The 21,536-nt window shown below is 40.9% G+C and overlaps 1 protein-coding gene across 5 annotated transcripts in view; it reads right to left on the bottom strand.

Annotated features, from left to right (window-relative positions):
* The window catches only part of Bcap29 (B cell receptor associated protein 29), a 42,848-nt gene extending 34,916 nt beyond the window's left edge, over window positions 1–7,932 (bottom strand). For 2 of the 5 annotated variants that reach the window (XR_004770044.1, XM_027416992.2), the window contains exons 1-3: window positions 7,737–7,927; window positions 5,285–5,385; window positions 2,063–2,213 (exon numbers count right to left, since the gene is read on the bottom strand). Coding sequence is in view for 4 of the 5 variants with exons in the window: in XM_027416992.2 (XP_027272793.1) it covers window positions 2,063–2,213; window positions 5,285–5,385; window positions 7,737–7,828 (344 nt within the window). In the remaining variant the exon portion in view is untranslated. Of the gene's footprint in view, window positions 1–2,062; window positions 2,214–5,284; window positions 5,386–7,736 lie in introns of all 5 variants that reach the window. The other 3 variants (XM_027416988.2, XM_035445025.1, XM_027416989.2) reach the window with 3 other exon arrangements.
* Between the last annotated feature and the right edge of the window lie 13,604 nt (window positions 7,933–21,536).

Genomic DNA, 21,536 nt, shown 5'->3' on the forward strand with positions numbered 1-21,536 from the left:
CAGCCACTGTCAAATGACTCCTGCTAGGTTTAGAGAAATGGTGGTGGAGATGATGTTTAAACAGAACATTTCCTCTTTACTATCCAAGCCTGGCAGTTAAAACAAGCTGTGCCTCACTCCTTTGTATCCTCTGCTAGATGACAAGCATTGGAACACACAAGACATGGCAGCATCTCAGGGCCTCCTGCACACAGTGGCATTTATTTTTCTTCTACAGGCCTTTATTCGAAAGGAGAAAAATGCAATTTTAGATGATACTGTAGGACTAGCAAGAAAATTTCTCTCTCTCTCTCTCTCTCTCTCTCTCTCTCTCTCTCTCTCTCTCTCTCTCTCTCTCTCTCGGCCTAGTTTGAAATTTGCATATTAAAGGTCATTTTGTAAAGGTGGCTAAGTCTAAAAAGTGAACATTGCCATGTTTACAGGTAGCCCCCTGTATTATTATATTATAATGAATTATAATGAATATTATAATGAATCTCTTCAATTATTTTTTCAGCAGCTATTTACTAAGGAACTACTATGTTAGGCATTGGGGCCATAGGTGAAAATGAACTCAGTTTTTGCTTTCAAGTTCTAATTGGAGATATTTTATATGATTTTTTTTTTTTTTTTTGAGACAGGGTTTTTCTATGTAACAGTTTTAGCTGTCCTGAAACTTGCCTTTTAGACCAGGCTGGCCTGGAACTCATAGAGGTCTGCCTGCCTCTGCCACCTGAATGCTGGTATTAAAGGTGTATAACACTACACTGGGCTTCTATGAATAGTATTTACTATAATTGCGAAAGGCACCAGAAGTTGAAGTCTAGACACAGCCTAAGAACTTTAGCAAATACCAATTTACTTTGGAAGAGATGGTGGCCACAGGGTTTCTTTGAGAAAGGGGCTAAAGGATAAGTAAAAGTTAAAGAAGAGAAGGCCAGGTATGTTCAGGTTTGCCTTTAATCCCAGCACTTGAGAGGCAGAGGTAAGTAGATCTCTGTGGGTTCAAGGCCAGCTTGGTTTACATAGCAATTTAAGAGTCCACTCAGGTCTACATAATGAGACCCTGTCTCAAAAAGAAACAGTGCTTCAGCTTCCCAAGGTACCCCCCCAACCACCTGCCCTCAATTTTTGGAATCTTTATCTCTGTGTGCTTGCTGTATTTATGTTTCCTCACCCCTGATAAAAACTCTACTTTATGCAGCTGACATTGCCTTGAGAAGACATGAGCATGGATTGGTAGTCCTTGCCTCCTCAACCTGGGCTCCATAAGATGCTCAAATCAAAATGGTCAAGCTACACAGAGAAACCTTGTCTCAAAAAAACAAAAAAACCAAACCAAAACCAAAACCAAAAAAAACAACTCCCCCCCAAAACTCTACTTTAACCACTAGAAAACAAACAAATAAATAAATAAAGATAAGGGGAGGGAAGAGTACTCTAGAATATCTTGTATGCTGACTCAGAGTAGGAAGGACAAAGATATCTGATAAACTCAGTAAATATATTTTTTAAAAAATGAATAGTGAAGAAGAGTGGGAATGGAATGTATTGTGTGTATATTGGAGAACAGTATGAGAAGGTTCCAGAAACTCAGCAACCACATCATTCAAGGCCCTTTGAAACTAGCAGATCTACAAGTTGTAACTTTTTTCCCTTTCTATTTACAACATTTCTCCCTTCTCTTTCCTCTCTCCAAACCCTCCCATAGTCCTCTACTTATTCCCCTTCAAATTTATGGTTTTTCTCTTTCTTTTTTACTAATTGTTATGGTATGTATATACATATATATTCGTAAATATAACCTGTTCAGCCCATATAATGGTACCTGTATGTATGTTTTGAGGGGTGAATATTTGGCACTGGATAACCAATTGGTGTGCTCTTCCCTGGGGAAGGCCATGTCTTCTGTTTCCAGCCTTCCTCAGCACAAAAATTGTTATTTGATTATTCATCTACAATCTTTTATGAAGATGTCATCAACAACAACAACAAAAAACCTAAGGTGTAAGTGGAAAAAAAGAAAACCAGAAAGAGAATTCTATGAGTGTTAAAAACAATGCTTATACACCTTCTTACTTACAGCCAAAAAAATAATGAGAATCCTGAAATATAAAGATTCCTTTGGGACCTAAAGAGCTTCATCTGTGTGTGCTCATAGGCACTAGGCCTGCCGGCTGAGCTCTTCTCAGTGACTTGAGTGGAGGAATACTTCCTTACTTCTCTCACAGCATCTATTACAAGAGAGAGAACATTACCTTTGGTTTTAAACAAGAAGTAGTTGTAGAATAATTCACCTTTATAATAATGGACTTTAGATATGGCTTTCTTTCTGTATGTCCCTCTTTAGTACCTGAGAGGGTACTGTGCTTGAAGATGGCTAGTAGTGGCAATTTATGGATCACTACTGTAGCATTTTAAAATCATCCCTCTAGGGCTTACTTATCATCCTCAAATCTTGATCTAAGGTGAAATATTATCTCTTACTCTTTCTACTTTTACGCATGACTAAAATTCACCCTGCTGTCAGTAACAGATATAATCCCAACTCCCTTAAAGTGTCAGCATCCGATTATATTCACTATTGCTTTAATTGAGACCAGAACCATTTCATTGCTCTGCAATGTCTATTTGCATAGACTGCTTAAAATGGGAGGCAGACTATGCTGCACTTACTTCACAATAGTTCCCCAGTTACTATCTCTAAGAGTGCCACATTTCTATCATTCCAAAACAAAACCCAACAAAGCATTCTACAATACATTTTTAAAAAAAGAGGCTCATTTGCTCATTTTATTACCTTATATTTGCATGAAATTTCTTTTACTGAAAAATCTTTATTTCTAATACCATTAAGCATAGTTGCTGTGTTGCAATATACACAAGGTAATTCTTAAATTGCTAACAATATTTTTTAAATTGCTTGTGAGTGAAGCTTCAGATTTCATTACAATCCTTTGTGTTTATAAAATATATTTGATGCTTGAAATTATTCTTTTCTCTGCAACATGTTATCTAATATATTATTTAGTTCATTTATTTTGGTTTGTTTTCTAATTTCTGGAATGTACTTCTGTTGAAAGACATATGTTCTTGGGTTTGCTACTTTGATGTCTGTTATTTATTACTGTAACACACACACACATATGATAAATACTCAAGTCTTGGCTGGAGGAATATAAATACTATATAACAGTTACATGAAAAAGGAAACAAGTTCCAAAGTAAGATATGAATTATGTTTGAGTAATCTACTCATTCTACATTATTACATCATTTTACTGAAGAAGGTGATAGTCCACTTGAAATGAAGACACATGTTGGGATAAGTCTTATCTGTCTGCCTTAACTAGCCCCAATATTATAGGAATGTGATACAAATCCATTCAAAACTTGATATGATTCCCTTCTTGGTTTGCTGTTATTGTTGGTTTGAGACAGGGTCTCACTATGTAGCCCTGGCTGTCATGGAACTCAGAGATCTATGCGATCTCATTTTTTTTTTTTTTGGTTATTCGAGACAGGGTTTCTCTGTATTGCTTTGAAGGTTGTCCTGGAACTTGCTTGGTAGACCAGGCTGGCCTCAAACTACAGATATCTACCTGCCTCTGCCTCCCGAGTGCTGGGATTAAAGGCGTGCACCACCACCACCCAGCTAGATGCTCTTAATTTTATAAAGAAGGCCAAGTCTATTTCAAAGGTTGGTATCTGGAACATAAAACATAAACACAGTAATAAAGGTTCCAAGTTGATGCCAGTAGACCCACTTAATCCGTAGCACCAAAGATTCCTAGGGAAAATGCATTTTGCAATGCAGATTAAAAGCTAAAGAGGTGCCAAGCAGTGGTGGCGCACACCTTTAGTCCCAGCACTTGGGAGGCAGAGGCAGGCAGATCTCTGTGAGTTCGAGGCCAGCCTGGTTGACAGAGCGAGTTCTAGGACAAGCTCCAAAGCTACAGAGAAACCCTGTTTTGAAAAAAGAAAAAAACAAACAAATAAAAAAGCTAAAAAGAACACCTTTAATCCCAGCACTTGGGAGGCAGAGGCAGGCAGATTTCTGTTGAGTTCGAGACCAGTCTGGTCTACAAGCGCTAGCTAGCTCTAGGACAGCCTCCAAAAATCACAGAGAAACCCTGTCTCAAAAAAACAAACAAAAAAAAAAACAAAAAAAAAAAAAAATAGCTAGGGCTGGAGAGATGGCTCAGAGGTTAAGAGCACCGACTGCTCTTCCAAGGGTTCTGAGTTCAATTCCCAGCAACCACATGATGGTTCACGACCATCCGTAATGAGATCTGGTGCCCTCTGCTGGTGTGCAGATATACATGGAAGCAGAATGTTGTATACATAAAAAAAAAAAAAACTAAAAAGAGTGACTCTTTCAAATTTAAACAAGAAACCCATTTATATTTTATACACACTTTATAGAATGTAATACTGAAGTTAATAACATCTTTTCTGTTCTTGGGTTTGGTCTATCATCTATCACACAGAGTAAGGGGTGGAATTTTCTACCTGTGCTAGTATGCTGGTGCTAAAATGTTTCTGTCATATTTGTTCTACATTTTTCCGTCCAAAGTCTCATTGATATTTCCCCTAAATATATCAGTATGCATCTTCTTAGATTAAAGACATATTCCTACATAAAAACTGTTAATAACTTTCTTTTTTTAAACAAAGGGATAAACAGTAGATGTTTTAGACAAAGGGATAGGCAATGGATGTTTTTAGAGCTTATCAGCTACAATCCTAAAGTCTGGAGTTCTGTGTGGAAACAGGCAAAGACCATAGACAAAAGCAAAAATGGCGATGCTTTAGTAAAACCATACTTAACAACAGGCCTATAATACTGCCATCACAATGAGAGCAAAATCCCAATACTACCTAACAACCACTTAGTATTAAAAAAAATCTGCAGCAGCCCCCAACGCTGTTGTTTATAGTCAGGATTCAGTGAAGATTCACATTTCCCTAAGAAACGTTTAAGAGCCTAGGGATTCCATTCTTTTGTTGCATACAGGCCAAGCCCCTGGGCACTCAGGACAATGCTATAGCTGGAAAGAAGGGCACTTATTACATTTAAACTTTAAAGTAACTAACCTAAAAGAGGCTAAGAATCCCTGCACTGCACCTGAAATTTGTGTATGTAAAATAGTACCAAATATGTATCAAAATAGCTATAACTGCCCTAATATCAATATATAAAATAATTTTCTTTCAATATATTGATATCATATCATCAACTTAATGAAAACCTGAATAATTTATTTAAAAAGAACTGGATTCAAAGACGGAATCTAGTACTTACCTAAAAATAGAACGATTAATAGTATTATAATGGTAAGAAAAGCTTTGTTCCAAAAACTTGCAATTTTAGACCAGACACTAAATGAAAAAATCTTCTGCCATCTGTAAAACAATAAAATTAGATTAGGTAAAAAACAAATAACAAATGAAAAATAACAAGAGATACAACAAACAACCAAGAGCAGGTTTTGAAATGTTTTGTAAATACTGAAATAATATTTTGATAGTGTGGCAAAAATGAGAGAAATTTAAGTTTAAAAGTTAGTATTTCTCTAACATGATAGAATAGCTCATGAAATATAAAATAATTATTTTAATTAAATACTATGACATTTGATTATTTTTGTCTTATGGTTTAAATATTCTAAAGTGAAAGTAACTTTTAAACATACATGAGCAAAACCTCAAAAAGAAATCTGGGTGTGGATTTGTGTGCACAAGGCATGCTTGTAGAGTAGGGTTAATCTGAGATGTTCCTTAGGACCCTTTCCACCTTGCTTTAGACAGTCTCTCCCTGGGACTTACCGGTGAGGAGGCTGACTAGACAATCTGCCTGTTTGTTCTCCCCAGCACTGGGATCATAAACCCATGCAACTATACCTGGCTTTCCCCATAGGATCTAGGGATCAGACTCAGGGGATCAAGCTTGTATGCCAAGCACTCTACCAATTGACTAGCTCAACAGGCCAAAAAGAAATTCTTAAACTAAAAGGTCGTATTTTTAATGGAAGCTATTTCTTTTCCCCTAGTAAAGCAATGTCTCAGAAATGATGACTTTTGATCTAACCATTACCAACATCTAATTCTCTACTGATTTGAGACAGAATCTTCATATGTAGCCCATGCTGGCATGGGACTTGCCTGCCCACTCCTGCTTCAGCCTGCTAAGTGATGTAATTACAAGCAATTACTGTTGTATTTGGCTTCTGCAGGTCAATTTTTATATGGTATGCCTTTATCATCTACTCTAAGTAAAACAATTTCTTTAACCAAAAAGGAAATTAAAAAATGACCGAGATATGACATATATGTAAAATGAAAAAAGCATACCCATATAATTTATCCATTACCCAGTCTGAACAGAGGAAAATAAGATGAGAAAGTAGTATAGACATATTGAGAAGCATAAGCAACGCCACAGTCAAGAAAATGAGGAGTTATAAGTGTTGAACTGTGACAAAGTGATCCATCCTGTAACTGGGAAGGTACCAAACTCTGTATGTAAGTATTTTAAATGAGTAACACATGGAGTCAAAAGGAGACCAATGACGGCAATTAGCATGTGAATACACCTCACAAGCACAGCTTAGTATTTTTACTTTAAGATATGACAAATTAGTAAATTTCGAAAAGAACTGTCAATAATAACTTCAAGTTGACCCGGGGGATGATGCTGCATGCCTTTAGTCCCAGCACTTGCGAGGCAGAGGCAGGCGAATCTCTGTGAGTTCGAGGCCAGCCTGGTCTACAGATTAAGTTCCAGGACAGCCTCCAAAGCCAGAGAAACCCTGTCTCGAAAAACAAAACAAACAACAACAAAAATAACTTGAAGTTGAAGGGGAGAAGATTGATTTCCTTCTATGTCAGGAGTATAACAAATATCTTAAAACATCAGCCTTTTTTTTTTTTTTTTTTTTTTTTTGTGATAGGGTTTCTCTGTGTATCTCTGGAGACCAGGCTGGCGGTCCACCCGTCTCTGCCTCCCGAGTGCTGGGATTAAAGTCGTGCACCACCATGGCTTGGCTTAAAACATCATTGTTTCCCCATTCAAGATAGCTAGTTCCTGGATCTACAGTTAAAAGGGAACAAGGGAAAGTCGGCCTACGAGTATACCGGACACAACACTTTAAAGGAGGTGGAAAGTTCTTTACTAAGGCGGTGATGCTAATATGTGGTTCTGATACTTTCCATATTCAACAGTTGTAACACACATCCATTAATTTTGACTGGAATGAAAAGTAAAGTGACAATAAATGAAGTTGTTTCTTTTCTCCCTAAGACCCAAGCTAAGAACCGTCTCTAGGCTTTGGTCTGTAAACTGCCATTGCCCTGTCGCAATGTCCCATTTTGACACCCGCCCCTTCGGGGCAGCAATGAGAAGGTAAAAGGTGAAGTCAGGACAAGACAGAGGTGTTCGGGGCGTCACACTGCTTTATTACACCTGTACCTTCTTTTTAAGACAGGCGCGGGGGGGGGGGAGGGTTACATTTGTACATATAATCGGGCTTTGAGTTTCCTTTTCCTGCAACGGGGCTCTCAGACTTTTTCTTTCTCTCTTCCCAGCCCCTGCCGGGTGTCTGGCGCATCCCAGGGCGGGTGTGTGGAGGTCGGAAGGCCACTCCCCGAGCCCGCGGAGCCGCCACGCAGGCCCCTCCAAACTTCCTCACCGGGCGAGCATCGCCGTACGCCCCGGCCTGAGCAAGGCAGTGAAGGGTGTGGGGGTTTGTTCCTACCTCTGAGGAGGGATAAAGGGCAGACAGAAGATTAAAATGAGTCCTATCTCGGCATACAGAAAGCTGGCAACCGCTGCCCATTGGATGGTCATGGCGTTTTCCTTCACGCCCCAACAGAGGAAGACCTCACTTTCACACGAGCCGGGAACGGCCACGCGGCGCGGGGCCTGACGGGAGGTCGCCCAGCACCACGTGACGAAGCCGCGCGCGCGCGCGCCGCCCCGCGGCCCCACGCTCCCCGCCGGCCCCGCCCGTCCCGCCCCCCTCGCGCGCGCACGCCGCACGTCCCCTGCTGTGCACGCGCACGCGGTGTGCAGGACGCGGGGTGAAGCAGGCTCCTCGGCCGCGCTGGGTTCAAATCCAGCCAGACGCTCTAAGGTGGCGACTTGCATCTGCCCCCCCCCCCCCCCCCCCGTTAAACTAACGCTAAGGCCCAGGCCTGCGGGTTCGTGCGGCACTTTGTTCGGACGCGTCCTGCCTGCTGCTCCCGACTCTTGTCCATGGGTGACACCGAGGCAACGTAGGAAGCCGTTTGGGGACTCTAAGCATATTCTGTTAGCTAGATAGGTTCCGGAAAGCATCGAGGGTGCACTCCCTCATGGTAACACTGCATTCTGCCTCCCGTTTCCCTGGTGACATGAGAAAGAAGCTAATAACTACCCCTCCTTAGGCCCCCTGGCCAAAATGGAATACCCGTGCTCTAGGTGGCATCCGGATCTGCTCCAAAGAGTCTAACATGACATACTATTATCTCTTCCCTTAAGCTGGCTAAGAGTCCACTCCCAGGAGAAAACCTGATTTATTTGGGGACGTCAAAGAGGTGGGACAGATAATTATCCATTTAATAAAATAATGTATTTATACTTCCCAATATGAGTGCCTTTATGGACCTTCTGCCGTGTAGCAGTACTAAGCTTTCTTGCTTTTCTGTGTTCTGATTAAGGAAAAGGTAACACCTGCCTTTTGTTTGTCTTTCTTTAGTCAACAGTCAAAGCCTAAGCTTGCTTTCCCTGACATTGGCTTTCTCATTCTCTGAATGACTGTCTCAACTGCTGCTGGACTTTCTGAACAAGGTAGTTAGCTATTGGACCCTAACTCAAAAGGCAGAACTTTTGTTTCCTCCTCTTATCCCTCTCTTTGTCGATCTTGTTTGATTTTTACTTCAAATTAATAATAATTGTCTTTGGAAAAAGATTTGACATTCTTTTATTAACAAGTCTTTTATTAACAAATCTAAGCGGGAACTCCCGAACATTTCCATGTTTTCAACATATGTGAATACACTTAAAATATTTTTTTCAATATTTGTAACTCTCAGGAATATTACACAAAGTGGAGTGACCCGTCCAGCAGGCCAGGTTATTCGCGGGTCTCGAGGGGGTTGTCACCTAAAGGGGTCATGAGGGCGAGAGAGGAGAGAGACCTTGCGGCGCAAGAAAGGACAAGAGTCCGTCTGTGCAATGTCAAGGTCTCGTTTATTGAAAGGTAAAGCTTGCTTATATGCAGGGGATTTTTACTCAGGGCGGGGTAAGGAAGCAGGAGGAATGGAAAATTTTCAAGAGGAAATAGAGGCAAGGTAAATCTTAGCCCATGGTCCCATTGTTAGCGAACCGCAGCTATTTCTGAGAAAAGGGAGAACATTTTGCAACATGTATTGTGCAGCTTAACCGGAAAAAACATCTTGTAGTCGAAGCGATTCTGGTCATCTAACAATGATTAACTCTTGATTCAGTATGAGGCCCCTTTTGGCCTTCGACATCTCCCCCTTCTGTATACAAAAAGGGATGATGAATCTTATTATCAAGAGAGCCCCTGTCTTAGGCCGCATAGGCTGCGCCCCTGGACAGGCAACGTGCCTTGTTGAGCCGGTCTTGACGACCTCTGTACGTTGTTGCCCCCTGTTCCAGGACCTATGCATACTCCCGTCATTGAGTACTCCCTTGCTGCATCAATCTTGAGTTATTAAACCTGAGTCCTTGATTACTGAACCTGAGCTCTTGCTGTGACCCTCGCTCCTCCCCCGGGTCAGCTGCTACTAATTTGTGGTAATGGACCGAAATACTTTTAGGTAAGGCCGAATCAATTTGTCTTTTAATAAGCTGGGTTAGCCGTTGAAGGGCCCATGGGCCAAAAGAAAGAAGCAATAGGAAAACAATTAAGGGGGCTATAATAGTTGGGAGTAAAGTAGACAACCAGGGGGATCCCTGTAGCAAATCTGAGAACCATCCTTTTTGGTTCTCAAACTCTCTCTTGTGACAGGGCCTCTCCTCCCAGTTAGGGAGCAGCTCCTCCGGGGCCTGTGCTGTTAGGCGGGGCAAAAGCTGTACCAAAACGCAATAATCTTTACTCTCCAGAAACTGAAAGATGGAAAAAAGGTGGTGAGTCCCTGAGAGCAAGCAAAATAAGTTCCATCAGGTGCAGCTACATATGTAGATGACTGGCTAATAATGATAGTTTGGCTGTACATTGGCTGTAAGGGTTCTGGGAAATGGAGTTCCGGTCCTCTAATACGGAGGCCTTTGCCTGAGACCTGACTTAAGGTCAAGCCCTCATGATTCACGGAATGCCATCTTAGTGAGGAAGTCTCATTAGTGAAGAGAAGATTTTTGAAAGTTAGCATGTCCTCATAGAAGGGTGGCTTAGGGGAAAAGCAAATCCAGCATTCCTGATGGTGAGAATTATTAAGGGACTGTAAGGCTAAAGCAGAAGCATTTACCATGGATTTAAGGCCTGAGAATTCCAGTCCTTTAGGACTGGGGGGGGTTTTATAGTCGTCAGGCAGCTCAGAATCGAATGCCTCTAGGAGATGGTAGAGGACCAAAACCAGTTTTTTGAGGATGGCGTCAATCTGAGACTTAATGAATCTGGTTAGTTTTTGAAAAGGTAGAGGTGACAATTTAAGTAGTTAATCTAGTAGAACAGGCAAGGTAGGAATTAGTAAATGCCTGCAATTCCCTGATAAAGGGGAGGGGTGGAAGAATAACAGACCTAACAGTCCTCTATAAGGGAATGGTTGGCTTGATGAAGGGCCTGAACAGTAGGGTTAATTAAGGAGAGAATAAGGTCATCGGAGGAGGGAGGTCCTGGGGGGAAAATGGTCAGGGGTTCCCTAGTCTGGAGAGGCGCCTAAGGCTAAAGCACATAAATCAACTATCAGGGGGGAATAGGAAGGGGTGGTTGTAATAGTTGTGGAAACATTGGCAGCATCACTGGCTTGGTTGAGGATCATCCAGGTGTAGTTGTAGATCTGATAAGGGCTTCCAGCGGCAATGGCAGTTGAAGGGGGGAAACACAAGTAGCCAAAAAGACAGCATCTTTTATCTAGAATTAAGCAGAATTAAAAGACTTCTCAGGGGCTTCCCCTGGGTGGATTATTTATTTTTAAAAGGCATTTAGGCAACCATCTAGCATTATTGGGCTGAGTATCAAAAATCCATGCATGTCCTTTTCCCCAAATGAGGACTGGATCTGATCTGTGCCATTTGTAAGTTAGGGGATCTTTCCATAAGGCTTGAGTACAATTTTGAGCCATTGATGGATGCCAGAGGCTATCCTCGGCTGATTAAGGCATGCCCCACCACTGCCTGGCTTGTGGGCTAGCCTCATGTCTGGCCACTGCTACAGAAGCACGGAGGCAGGCGTTTCACTCCCCCAAGTCAGCGGCATGCTGCGTCCCCAAAGGCCCAGCCATCCTGAGCTGCTACAGGCAGCTGGGCGGGACTAGGCCACAAGGGCTGTCCCAGTAGCACCGGTCTCAGGAATTTCCAGCACAAAATTGCTGGAAAGCTTTGTTAATATATCCAGACCCATTATCTGTTTTTATAACTTTTGCCATTCCCATGTAAGCAAAACATCTTAAACAGTGACTTATAACATGCCTGATGGCTTCTCCTGTTTGTGGAGTGGCACATTTTTAACTTGCCAAACTCTGTAATGTGAGTCACATCCATTTGCCATAAATGGTTGGGGAGCAGGCCTTGAGGATTCATCCTTAAATTAGCCATAGCCATATTGTGGACCTATTTTACATTGTTTGATGATTTGACCAGCAGTCTCTCTGGTTAAGCCAAATTTCTTACTTAGACTTTTGCTATTATGAAGAAAGTTACAAGCCTGTCAAGCTTTTTCTATTTGAGGCAAATCAACTGATTTTGTTAATCAGTTAATTCATTCCATTTGGCCAGTAATCAGTGAAAGGCCTATTTAATAGGTTCCCAATGTGACCCATAAACATGATAATTCTCTTAGGTGAATAACATTTTGAATTTGCTCAAATTAATCTAATATTGGATCCTATGTATGGAATTGTCTCTATTACCATAAGATGAAGACATAGTGACTGTCAGTATATAAATTAAATGAATTATTTACCAGGATTTAAAAGACCATTATAACAGCTTGCAGTTTGATTATTTGAGATGAAGCCAGAGCTGTCTGCTCTATCTATTTCTTTTTATTAATAACCTATATAAGTGACTCTCCCAATAGAACCATTGGTAAAAATTGACATAGCATATTTTTATAGGACTGCTTTTTACAATTTTGGAAATACAAAAATGCATTAGTGCAAACTGTAACAGTTCATGAGCTAGAAACTGATTATTAATTCTTCCTGAAACCTGAGCAAAGACAATCACCCATAAATCATTGTTCTGAAACCATCAATTAAACTGTTGCTTAGAGTAGGAGACATGTATCATACTTTGTTCTCTTTTAAAATACTTTCTAAAACATTGAACAAATGCGCATTTGGGTGTCAGCAATTCGGGGAAGCTGCACACCCCAGCAAGGGTTACAGGCTCCTTATACAGAAAAAAACACAGATCAGCATACAGGCAAGAGGCATAAAATGATTGATTACAAAGTATGATCTCATGTTAGAGTGGTCACCCAGGTGTGACTTGCTTTTCTACAAAGGAAAAACCATAGAATGTACCCTGGGAAGTCCTTGATTGTTTGTTGGCCAGCCAGGTGTGACCCAAGAGGATTGTTTTGGCGATTGGCCCTGTCTAAACCATAGGACGTGCCCGGGGTTGGGGCCAACCCCCTTGTAATGGGCCAAGGCCTGTGGGAAACTTTTTCTCTCTGTGAACTAAAATCTTTTAAAACTTTTTCTCTCAGCAAACTAAAATATTTCATTCCCCCATCTTTTTTTGTGAGGTTTTAATCCTAAAACCCATGGTCCTGCTTATTGCCTGAGAGCCTGATATTGCTGATTAAGAACTAGGGCTTGGGTTATGGATAAGCATTCTTTAATAAATCGGAGTAGGTGATTAAGAATGTATAGCCCAAAAGTAAGCAGCAGTAAAAGAATAAGTAGGGGTCCTAAGAGGGGGGAGATTCCTTTAAACAAGCCTTGTTGGAACTCCCGTTCCTTTCACCAATGGTTGAGTCTTTCTCTGAGCTTGGCCATGGAATCCCTAATAACTCCAGAATGGTTAACATAGAAACAGCACTCCTCTTTTAGGGCAGCATAGAGTAATCATGGAATTGTTGTCTCTCCAGCGTCCCCATCAGGGAGTGAGAGATATGAACTTGTCTACCTTTCTAGTTAGTTGTTTAGGTATATCTGGATCATTATCTTCTTATAGAATATTACTTAAAGGATTTAAATCATCATTAGATATCCAAAAAAATACTTAACCAATGAATATTTTATAACAATTTCTAAAAAACTCATTTAAAAGATTTTTAAATTATCTTTTTTAATTGTTATCTATTAAGCCCCAATTTCTTTAGAATATAACATATGTCTTTAACAGTTCTCTAGATTTATTTAGAGTTTTTGAGTAGCCTTTTCTAATCTAATCTTTGAGGCTGACAAGCTGATAAGACCTCACCTGCATGTTAGCTGACCTGCCAAGCTGTGAATCTAACAGGTTGGCTCTTTTTTGAGGCTTCTCATAAATCCTTCTCAAAATCATGTATCAACCCTTATTTTCTAGATGTCCTTTTTTGACCATAAAATTTTAGTAAGACCTACATCCTCTCATCTGCCAAATTTTATAGTATCATGGATTCTCATATCTCCAAGCTAATGCTATAAACTTTTGCTAACTTTTTAATTGACTATCTCCTAGGGCTCAAATCATAATTTTTCCTGTTAAGACATTGACTCATTAACTGGATGCTCTTTTGACTCTATTAAAGTGATTTTGACATTTTTTAAACAATATCCAAGGCAATGTAAATATCTCTAATCATATCCAAGGCAATTTAGGCATTTCCATTCATCCACATTCATAAATTCACAATCACATCACGCATCCAGGTGTGGCCACACCGTTCATTCATAACTTGCATACGTCTCACATTTCTCCTTTTGCCTAGGTTATGATCAGTTTGTAGAAAAGAAAAATCCTAATTGAAATTTTTAACATAGTAGCTTATAGTCAATCATTAAAATATGAGCATCCAAAATTTGAACAATTCTAAGCTTAAATATGTTGCCTTTTCTTTTTTTTAAGTCTCAAAAACAGTTTCTGTCTGGCTGTATCAATAGCATTTATATACATTAATAAGCCATCAACCATGGTGGCATCTCCCAAGGCTGTAAGTTGCAGCCTTCAAGCTTGACCGCCTCTAAGAAATGCTGCCAGCAACGAGCAGACCAGTGAGTCCTCTGTGGCTTGCAAGTATGCAGAGCCCCGGGAGGGTGAGAGCACAGGCTGAGGGAATAGGGGAAGGTCAGTCATTGGCTTCTGTACATGACAATGGTCGTGACTTCTGAAGGAAGTCTTTAACAGTCAGCAAGAGGCGAGACCTCTCACCAACGAGTTCAGGGCTCTGAATGACGTCCCTGAGAAGAGCCCAACAATTAAGAATAACTTCAAGAACATTTTTTTTTTTTAGGGGGGATTTAATTAATGGCGGAGGAGACTTAATCAATGGGGGACTTAAATTTTTTTCCTGAATATCCTCATCCATGAGAGAAGGTGTGCGTGACTCCGAGGGAGGGCCTTTAGCTTTTGTTTTTGTGCCGTCAGTCTGACTCCCTTTTGTCTCATAGTTTTCAGACAAGTCATTCAGGAAATCTTCTGCTAGAGCAAGCAGGTGAGAAACCTTTCCTTCTGTCTCAGATTCCTTAAGAATATCTCTAATAACTCCATAAAAACTAAAGAAGGAATCTGGGATCTCCTCTCCCTTTTTGAGGAGACCATTAATATCCTTTCCCACTTTATTCCAACTTGGTGGATGAATGCCAGGCCCATGAATCACCAGCCAAGGACATTTCTCCTCCACAAAACAAAAAAACAAAAAAAAAATTAATGAGATCCTTTTTCTTAACTCTACTTCCTCTCTCCCTAAGACTACTCTTTATTTCTCTGATAAAGAGGGCCTCCTTAGAGGCTGAATTGCCCATGACGATAATGGGACAGCAGTACTTACCTCGAGACAGACCGGTGCACGAGCGATGCAGGGCGTCTCCATTTTGGGTCGGCTAGCCTCTTCTTCTCTTGGCGCTGTCCGGAGACCACCGTACCTCGAGCCCCACGTTGGGCGCCACTTGACCCGTCCAGCAGGCCAGGTTATTCGCGGGTCTCGAGGGGGTTGTCACCTAAAGGGGTCATGAGGGCGAGAGAGGAGAGAGACCTTGCGGCGCAAGAAAGGACAAGAGTCCGTCTGTGCAATGTCAAGGTCTCGTTTATTGAAAGGTAAAGCTTGCTTATATGCAGGGGATTTTTACTCAGGGCGGGGTAAGGAAGCAGGAGGAATGGAAAATTTTCAAGAGGAAATAGAGGCAAGGTAAATCTTAGCCCATGGTCCCATTGTTAGCGAACCGCAGCTATTTCTGAGAAAAGGGAGAACATTTTGCAACATGTATTGTGCAGCTTAACCGGAAAAAACATCTTGTAGTCGAAGCGATTCTGGTCATCTAACAATGATTAACTCTTGATTCAGTATGAGGCCCCTTTTGGCCTTCGACATCGGAGCAGGATAGAAATAAAAAAAAATAAGATGACTTAGGAACACAAAGGAGGGTCTTTGGAGTCTGGTAGAAGTCTCACACCACTGACAGTCAATAATTCCAGCAAAGTTCACAAAATTTTGTTTTTGCTTTTTGTTTGTTTTGGTTTTTTTGAGACAGGTTTTCTCTGTGTAGTTTTGGAGCCTGTCCTGAACTTGCTTTGTAGACCAAGCTGACCTTGAACTCACAGAGATCTACCTGTCTCTGCCTCCCAGGTGCTGGGACTAAAGGTGTGTGTGTGCACCACCACTGACCAGCAAGTTAACAAAATCTGCTGTGAAGATTGTCCACAAACAATATTACTTTAATTAGCAAAATTTAAATGATTATGAAATGGCAATGAACCACACTTAAAGCCTGACTATATCTGACCACGTCAGGTCTTTTCCCTTTTTCTAGCAGTAAACCTCCAATTTTCTGGAAATCTTGTAAGTCTTCAAACTTCATTAGTGATAAAAAGACCTGACCTAAGTTTTTGTGCATCCTTTGTTTTCCTTGTACCTTATCATCCAGTGCCCTTTCGAATCACTCTGATCTCATTTGCCGAAAAAAAGTAATTTCAGAAGGTGTCCAAATCATCTATAAGTTTATTAAGACACTTACTTGTCACTTAATTTGAGTAGCCCAGGCCTGCAGTCCGTTTGCACTGTCCTTTTGCCAAGTGTCTATTATAAATGTCTGTGCTTAAATCTATGTTAAAATCCTTAAAACATTGGAGAGGGTTTCTTACTGAACCAGAACTTCACCAATTGTCTAGACTGTCTGACCACAGAGACTCCAAGGTCCTCCTGACTCTACTTCCCTGGCTGCGACTCCAAGGGGACACTATCACATTGGCTTTTACTTGGGTGCTGGAGTTCTGATCTTAGGTCCTCGGGTCCTCAGGCTTGCACCTCTAATTCTTAAAAAAATTAAACAAAATCTCTTCTTGATAAACTCTAGCTTTGGGTAGAGATGTGGCTCAGTTGGTAGTGTTCACCCTGGCTTTTGTCTCCAGCACCTCCTACTCTATACGTGTGGCACATACCCATAATCTTATCACTCAGGAAGTGCAAAGAGAAGGGTCAGAGGTTCAAGGTCATGCACAGCTACATGACTACATGAGACCCCAACTGAAAAAGAAATAAACTCCAATTCTGCTTCATACTAAGTCCCTGAATTATTGTTATTATTATTTTGTGGCACAGGCAAGAATCCCAGTTTCAGCCAAGTTGAGGTCCCTGAAAAGAATTCCTACAGAATATAAGTATGGTGTGTGTGTTCCTGTGCCTTGTATGGAAGCCAGAGGTCACCCTTGGGTGTTGCTCTTTAGGAGTTGTTCAGCTTCTATTTGGAGAAAAGTTCTCCCATTGGCCCACAGATTAAGCGTGGCTGGCTAGACAGTGAGCTCGGAAGATCTGTCTTTGCCTCTCCAGCACTATGGGATTACAAGTGTATGCAAATGCAACTGGACATTTTTAAGATTTATTTGTTCATGTCAGCATCTGCATGTTTGTATGTGTGCCACATGTATGCCTGGTGCCCAGAAAAGAGGGTGTCAGATCTCCTAGAACTGAAGTTACAGATGGTTGGAAGCCATGTGGTGCTGGGAACTGAGCTCAGGTCCTCTGCAAGAGCAAGTGCTCTTAACTACCGAGTCATGTCTTCAGCCTGCACACCTGAAATTTTACATGGATGCTGGAGATCACATTAGGAACTCATCAACGTTTTTTTTTTTTTGTTGTTGTTGTTCTTGTTTCTTTTTTTTTTCCTTTTGTTTTTGAGACAGGGTTTCTCTGTGCAACAGTCCTAGCTGTCCTGGAACTAGCTCTAGACCAGGCTGGCCTTGAACTCACAGAGATCTGCCTCCCAAGTGCTAGGATAAAAGCATGCACTACCACCTGGCTAAAGATGTATTTATTTATTCTGTATATACAGTGTTCTGCCTGCATGTCTGCTTGCAGGCCAGGAAAGGGCATCAGATCTCACTACAGATGAACTCAGGATCTTTAGAAGAGCAGCTCGTAACTGCTGAGCCATCTCTCCAGCCCTCTCATCACCCTCTTCATTGTGCTAGAAGCTCTTTACCAAAATTGCTATCTCCTGAGCTGTTCTTGCCTTCTGTTGATTTCAACCAATGGTTGAATGGGTTGAACTTATAAGTGGCAGCTGTGGTGACAGTACAATTGCAGAAGTAGTGCCTGGGAGCCGCTTTGACATCCTCAGGAAGCACAGGCTGCAAGGCCAGCAACAGAACCACAGCAGCATAAGGAGTAGTACTTGTTATCCTATTAGCAACAGTCACAGTATCAAGAGGTGGCTGAACAGCTGGACACAAGCACAAAGACGGGTACGAGAACCGTGGAAACAGGTAAGAGACGGTAAAGAGCCTATTAGGTTGGACAGAATGCTGTAAGATTCTGAAACTGCAGGGCCTGGGGGCTGACAGAGTTCCAGAGAGCTGTTATGTGGCCGTTATCCAAGGCTAGGGAAATCTTAATAGTCTAGGCTTGAGAATCATGATATCCAATGCTGTAACAATAGCTGCTGTCAGAGGCTGGAGAATCCATGCTTCCTCGACTTAACTAACCAGAGTTCTAACTGTGGATACCTCAGGCCTGCATAGAATCCTAACATAAGAGAACCACCATCTTGCTGTCAAATGCAGAGGGATATAAAACTGCCAAAGCCAATCCTGAAAGGCTTTTCACCCACCAACATTTGTATCTGGGTAGAACAAAGGACTAAGGCCAGCTTAGTAACACAATAATCTAGAACACTTCAAATGAACTAAATTTGCTGTTACTTGAAGAGCTCCATGTAATCTTCATATATATATGAAATGGTTTTCTTCTACCATGTGGGTCCCTGGACTGAACTCAGGATGTCATGCTTGGCCAAGGCAAGCACTGTTATCCACTGAGACTTCTTGCTGGCCCTAACCTTAGTTTTAAATTACAGCTGATATCACATGTAACTAAATTTATTTAGACACAACTTAAATATTTATCGAAATCTTTAGAAGGCTTTTGCTTTTAAAATTTTCGCTCAGGGCTCAAAAAAAGGAACTACAAATAAGCAAAGGAACTGAATGAAAGGTTCAGGCATTATGCTGGCCTGCCCCTGTTACCTGGCGGAACAGGCAGTACCCTGGTTAACCCAAGGTTCCATGGGAACTAAGTCTGCACGCAGGTGCAGAGGACCCCTTTAAAAAGACAGATCCCTGCCCATTTACGCTCTCTCTTCCTCTCTGCTTCCTCGCTGTTTCCTCTCTACTCTCTCTCCCATCTATGCGTTCTCTCTGTGGCAACCGGCCATGTCGGTCAGCCATTTACCGGTTCCTTTCCTCTTCTTAGTCTCCCTACTCTGCCGGGCCTTCTAATAAACTTATAGCCAACATGTCTCATGTCTTAGCATTTCTCTTTTCTTTTTAAACGAAAGAATAACACTGAAATCTGAGGGAAAAGGAATCGACTCACACACAATTAATTGCTCCTCTGCTTGTCCCTTTCTTCTGCTGCTGCTCTCTTCTCTTTCTCTATTTCTCTGTCCCCCATCCCTGTCTCCCCACCCTTCTTGGGGGTACAGGTATATATACATGTTTACAACAATAATTCTTTTTACAATATGATGTGAGGCTTGAGTTTCTCAGCCTCAGCAAGGGAGGTAAGATTTACACACAGCTGTTTTTCTGGGATTTTGTTTTTTACTTTTTAAAAAAATATATAGTGCTGATGTCTCTACAATTTTGTTCAAATGACTGCAGAACCTGGAAAAGCTGTTGCTGCTAATTTTCCTATGCATTGTGGGGGGGTTGTGTGTAGGTGTGCCAGGCATATGAAACAGCCTGAAACTGTTGTAAGAAACATGCCAAGAATAAATTTCTCAAAAAAAATTTCTCAAAAAAAAGAAAGAAAGAAATGCAACTGGATTTTGTGCATTATCTATGCATCCTACAAATCTTCTAAATTTATTTGTTAGTTTTAATTCTGTGTGTGTGTGTGTGTGTGTGTGTGTGTGTGTGTTGTATTTGTGTGTTGTATGTGTGTGTTTTGAGGATTTTCTATATATATAAGGTCAAGCTACCTTCAAATAAATGTTTTTGCCTTTCCTTTCCAGTCTGGAGACCTTTGCTTCTTTTCATTGCCCAAATGATTGGGTCCACATAGAAGTGGTAAAACAAATGTCCTGATCTTGTTTCTAATATTAAAGGAAATTTAAAAATTTTTTCACCTCAAAAAAAAAAAAAAGCTGTTGCTGCTATTGATGCATAACATCCTGCCATTATTGGTGTGTGTGTGTGTATATATATATATTTTGAATTTTTGGAAACTTTAGCTGTGTTGTCAACTTTGGAAAAAAGTATCCCAGTTTACCGTATTGAGTTGGCATTGTACAAAAATAACAGCCATATTTGGTCTAGAAATGTTGAACTTAATTTTTTTTCCATTTGTACAGAGGTAATGCACTGTATTAAATATGTAAGGTCTTAAAAAAAAAAAAGAAGGGATATTGAGAGCTCATCCCTTGTGAAGGGATGCTCTCTTGACCTGGACACATGGGGAAGGGTCTAGGCCTGGCCCAGGCTGATGTGGCAGACTTTGAGGACCTTACCCTGCCTGGGGAGTGGAGGGGGGATGGCTAGGGGCAGGTGGGATGTTGGGAGGGAGAGGGAGAAGGGATTGACATCTGAAGCAAGCTTGTTCCTAATTTGAACTAATAAAATAAAAATTAAAAAAAAGATGCAAAAGTGATAACTAAGAAAAATTAAAATATGTAACAAATGTTTTAAGAAATAAAAAAATCCATCCTGATTGTAATGAAAAAAAAAAAAGATTTACACACAGCAATAAACTAAAACTTCTAGGAGAAACTTTTAGCATCAGTTGCTCAGGACTGTAGGCCAAAGAGAAGGCCTAAGTTTAATTTGCACAACAAAACCTGGCGCCTTCCAGTGCTCTGGCCTCAGTGGCAGAGTAAACCTTCAGAAGGTTTACTTTTCCCTGATGATGAGCAAATGGGCTGATTGTAATCTTCTCAGAGGAAACAGGAGGGAACAGTAAATCTATGAGCTAAAATCAATCTCAAGTTAATAAAACAGAAAGTTTGAGAATCTTTTAGTGCAGGGTTAGTTTAGGTTATCACTTCTCTTTCTGCCAGTGAAGTAAAGCTTATTTTTTTCTAGCCATCTAGGCAGCTATGAATCAACCACTTTGGGCCTGTCCTTGGATATCTGGGGCTTTCTTAGATGGGATGCTTTTGCCTGGGCCCTAAACACTGACCAAATGCCTGTCAATAAAGGTTGCAGGAAGGCAGATCTCTGCAGTTGCAATGGAGAGGGGAACAAGGACCTGATAGTGGGAAATAGGTCTCACACATAGCTAAGGAATGTAATCAGTAAACTAGGACCTGTAATGGAGAACAGGTTTCACACACAGCTAGGGAGTGTAATCAGTAAACTCCAAATGCATGGGAGAAATTGTGCCCAGTAAATGGTCAGATAGTGTGAACTGTGGGAAGTAAATCCCAAGGTTGTTGCAGAAGGGAATAAACTACAGGAAGAATCTACAGCAAGGAACATTCACAAGATTATAATGCCAAATACAACTTTTGTATTGGTTTATCTGTCAGAAGAATCCTTAATTCTTCTGAGTTTCTCATGAGACGATGGCTCAATAATTACTGTGTGACTTTGCAGCTTGTAGCAAATATTTGAGGTATATCTTCAATTAGGAAATGTACCAGTTGATTTTCCAATTTAAAATTTTAATGTACAGTTTGAATATAATTCTACATATAATTTCTTTCTCTTTTTCATTTATATGGTTGTAGATATGTTTCCACACAGAATG

Source organism: Cricetulus griseus, chromosome 5 (assembly GCF_003668045.3).
Source record: "Cricetulus griseus strain 17A/GY chromosome 5, alternate assembly CriGri-PICRH-1.0, whole genome shotgun sequence".
Classification (NCBI taxonomy): domain Eukaryota; kingdom Metazoa; phylum Chordata; class Mammalia; order Rodentia; family Cricetidae; genus Cricetulus; species Cricetulus griseus.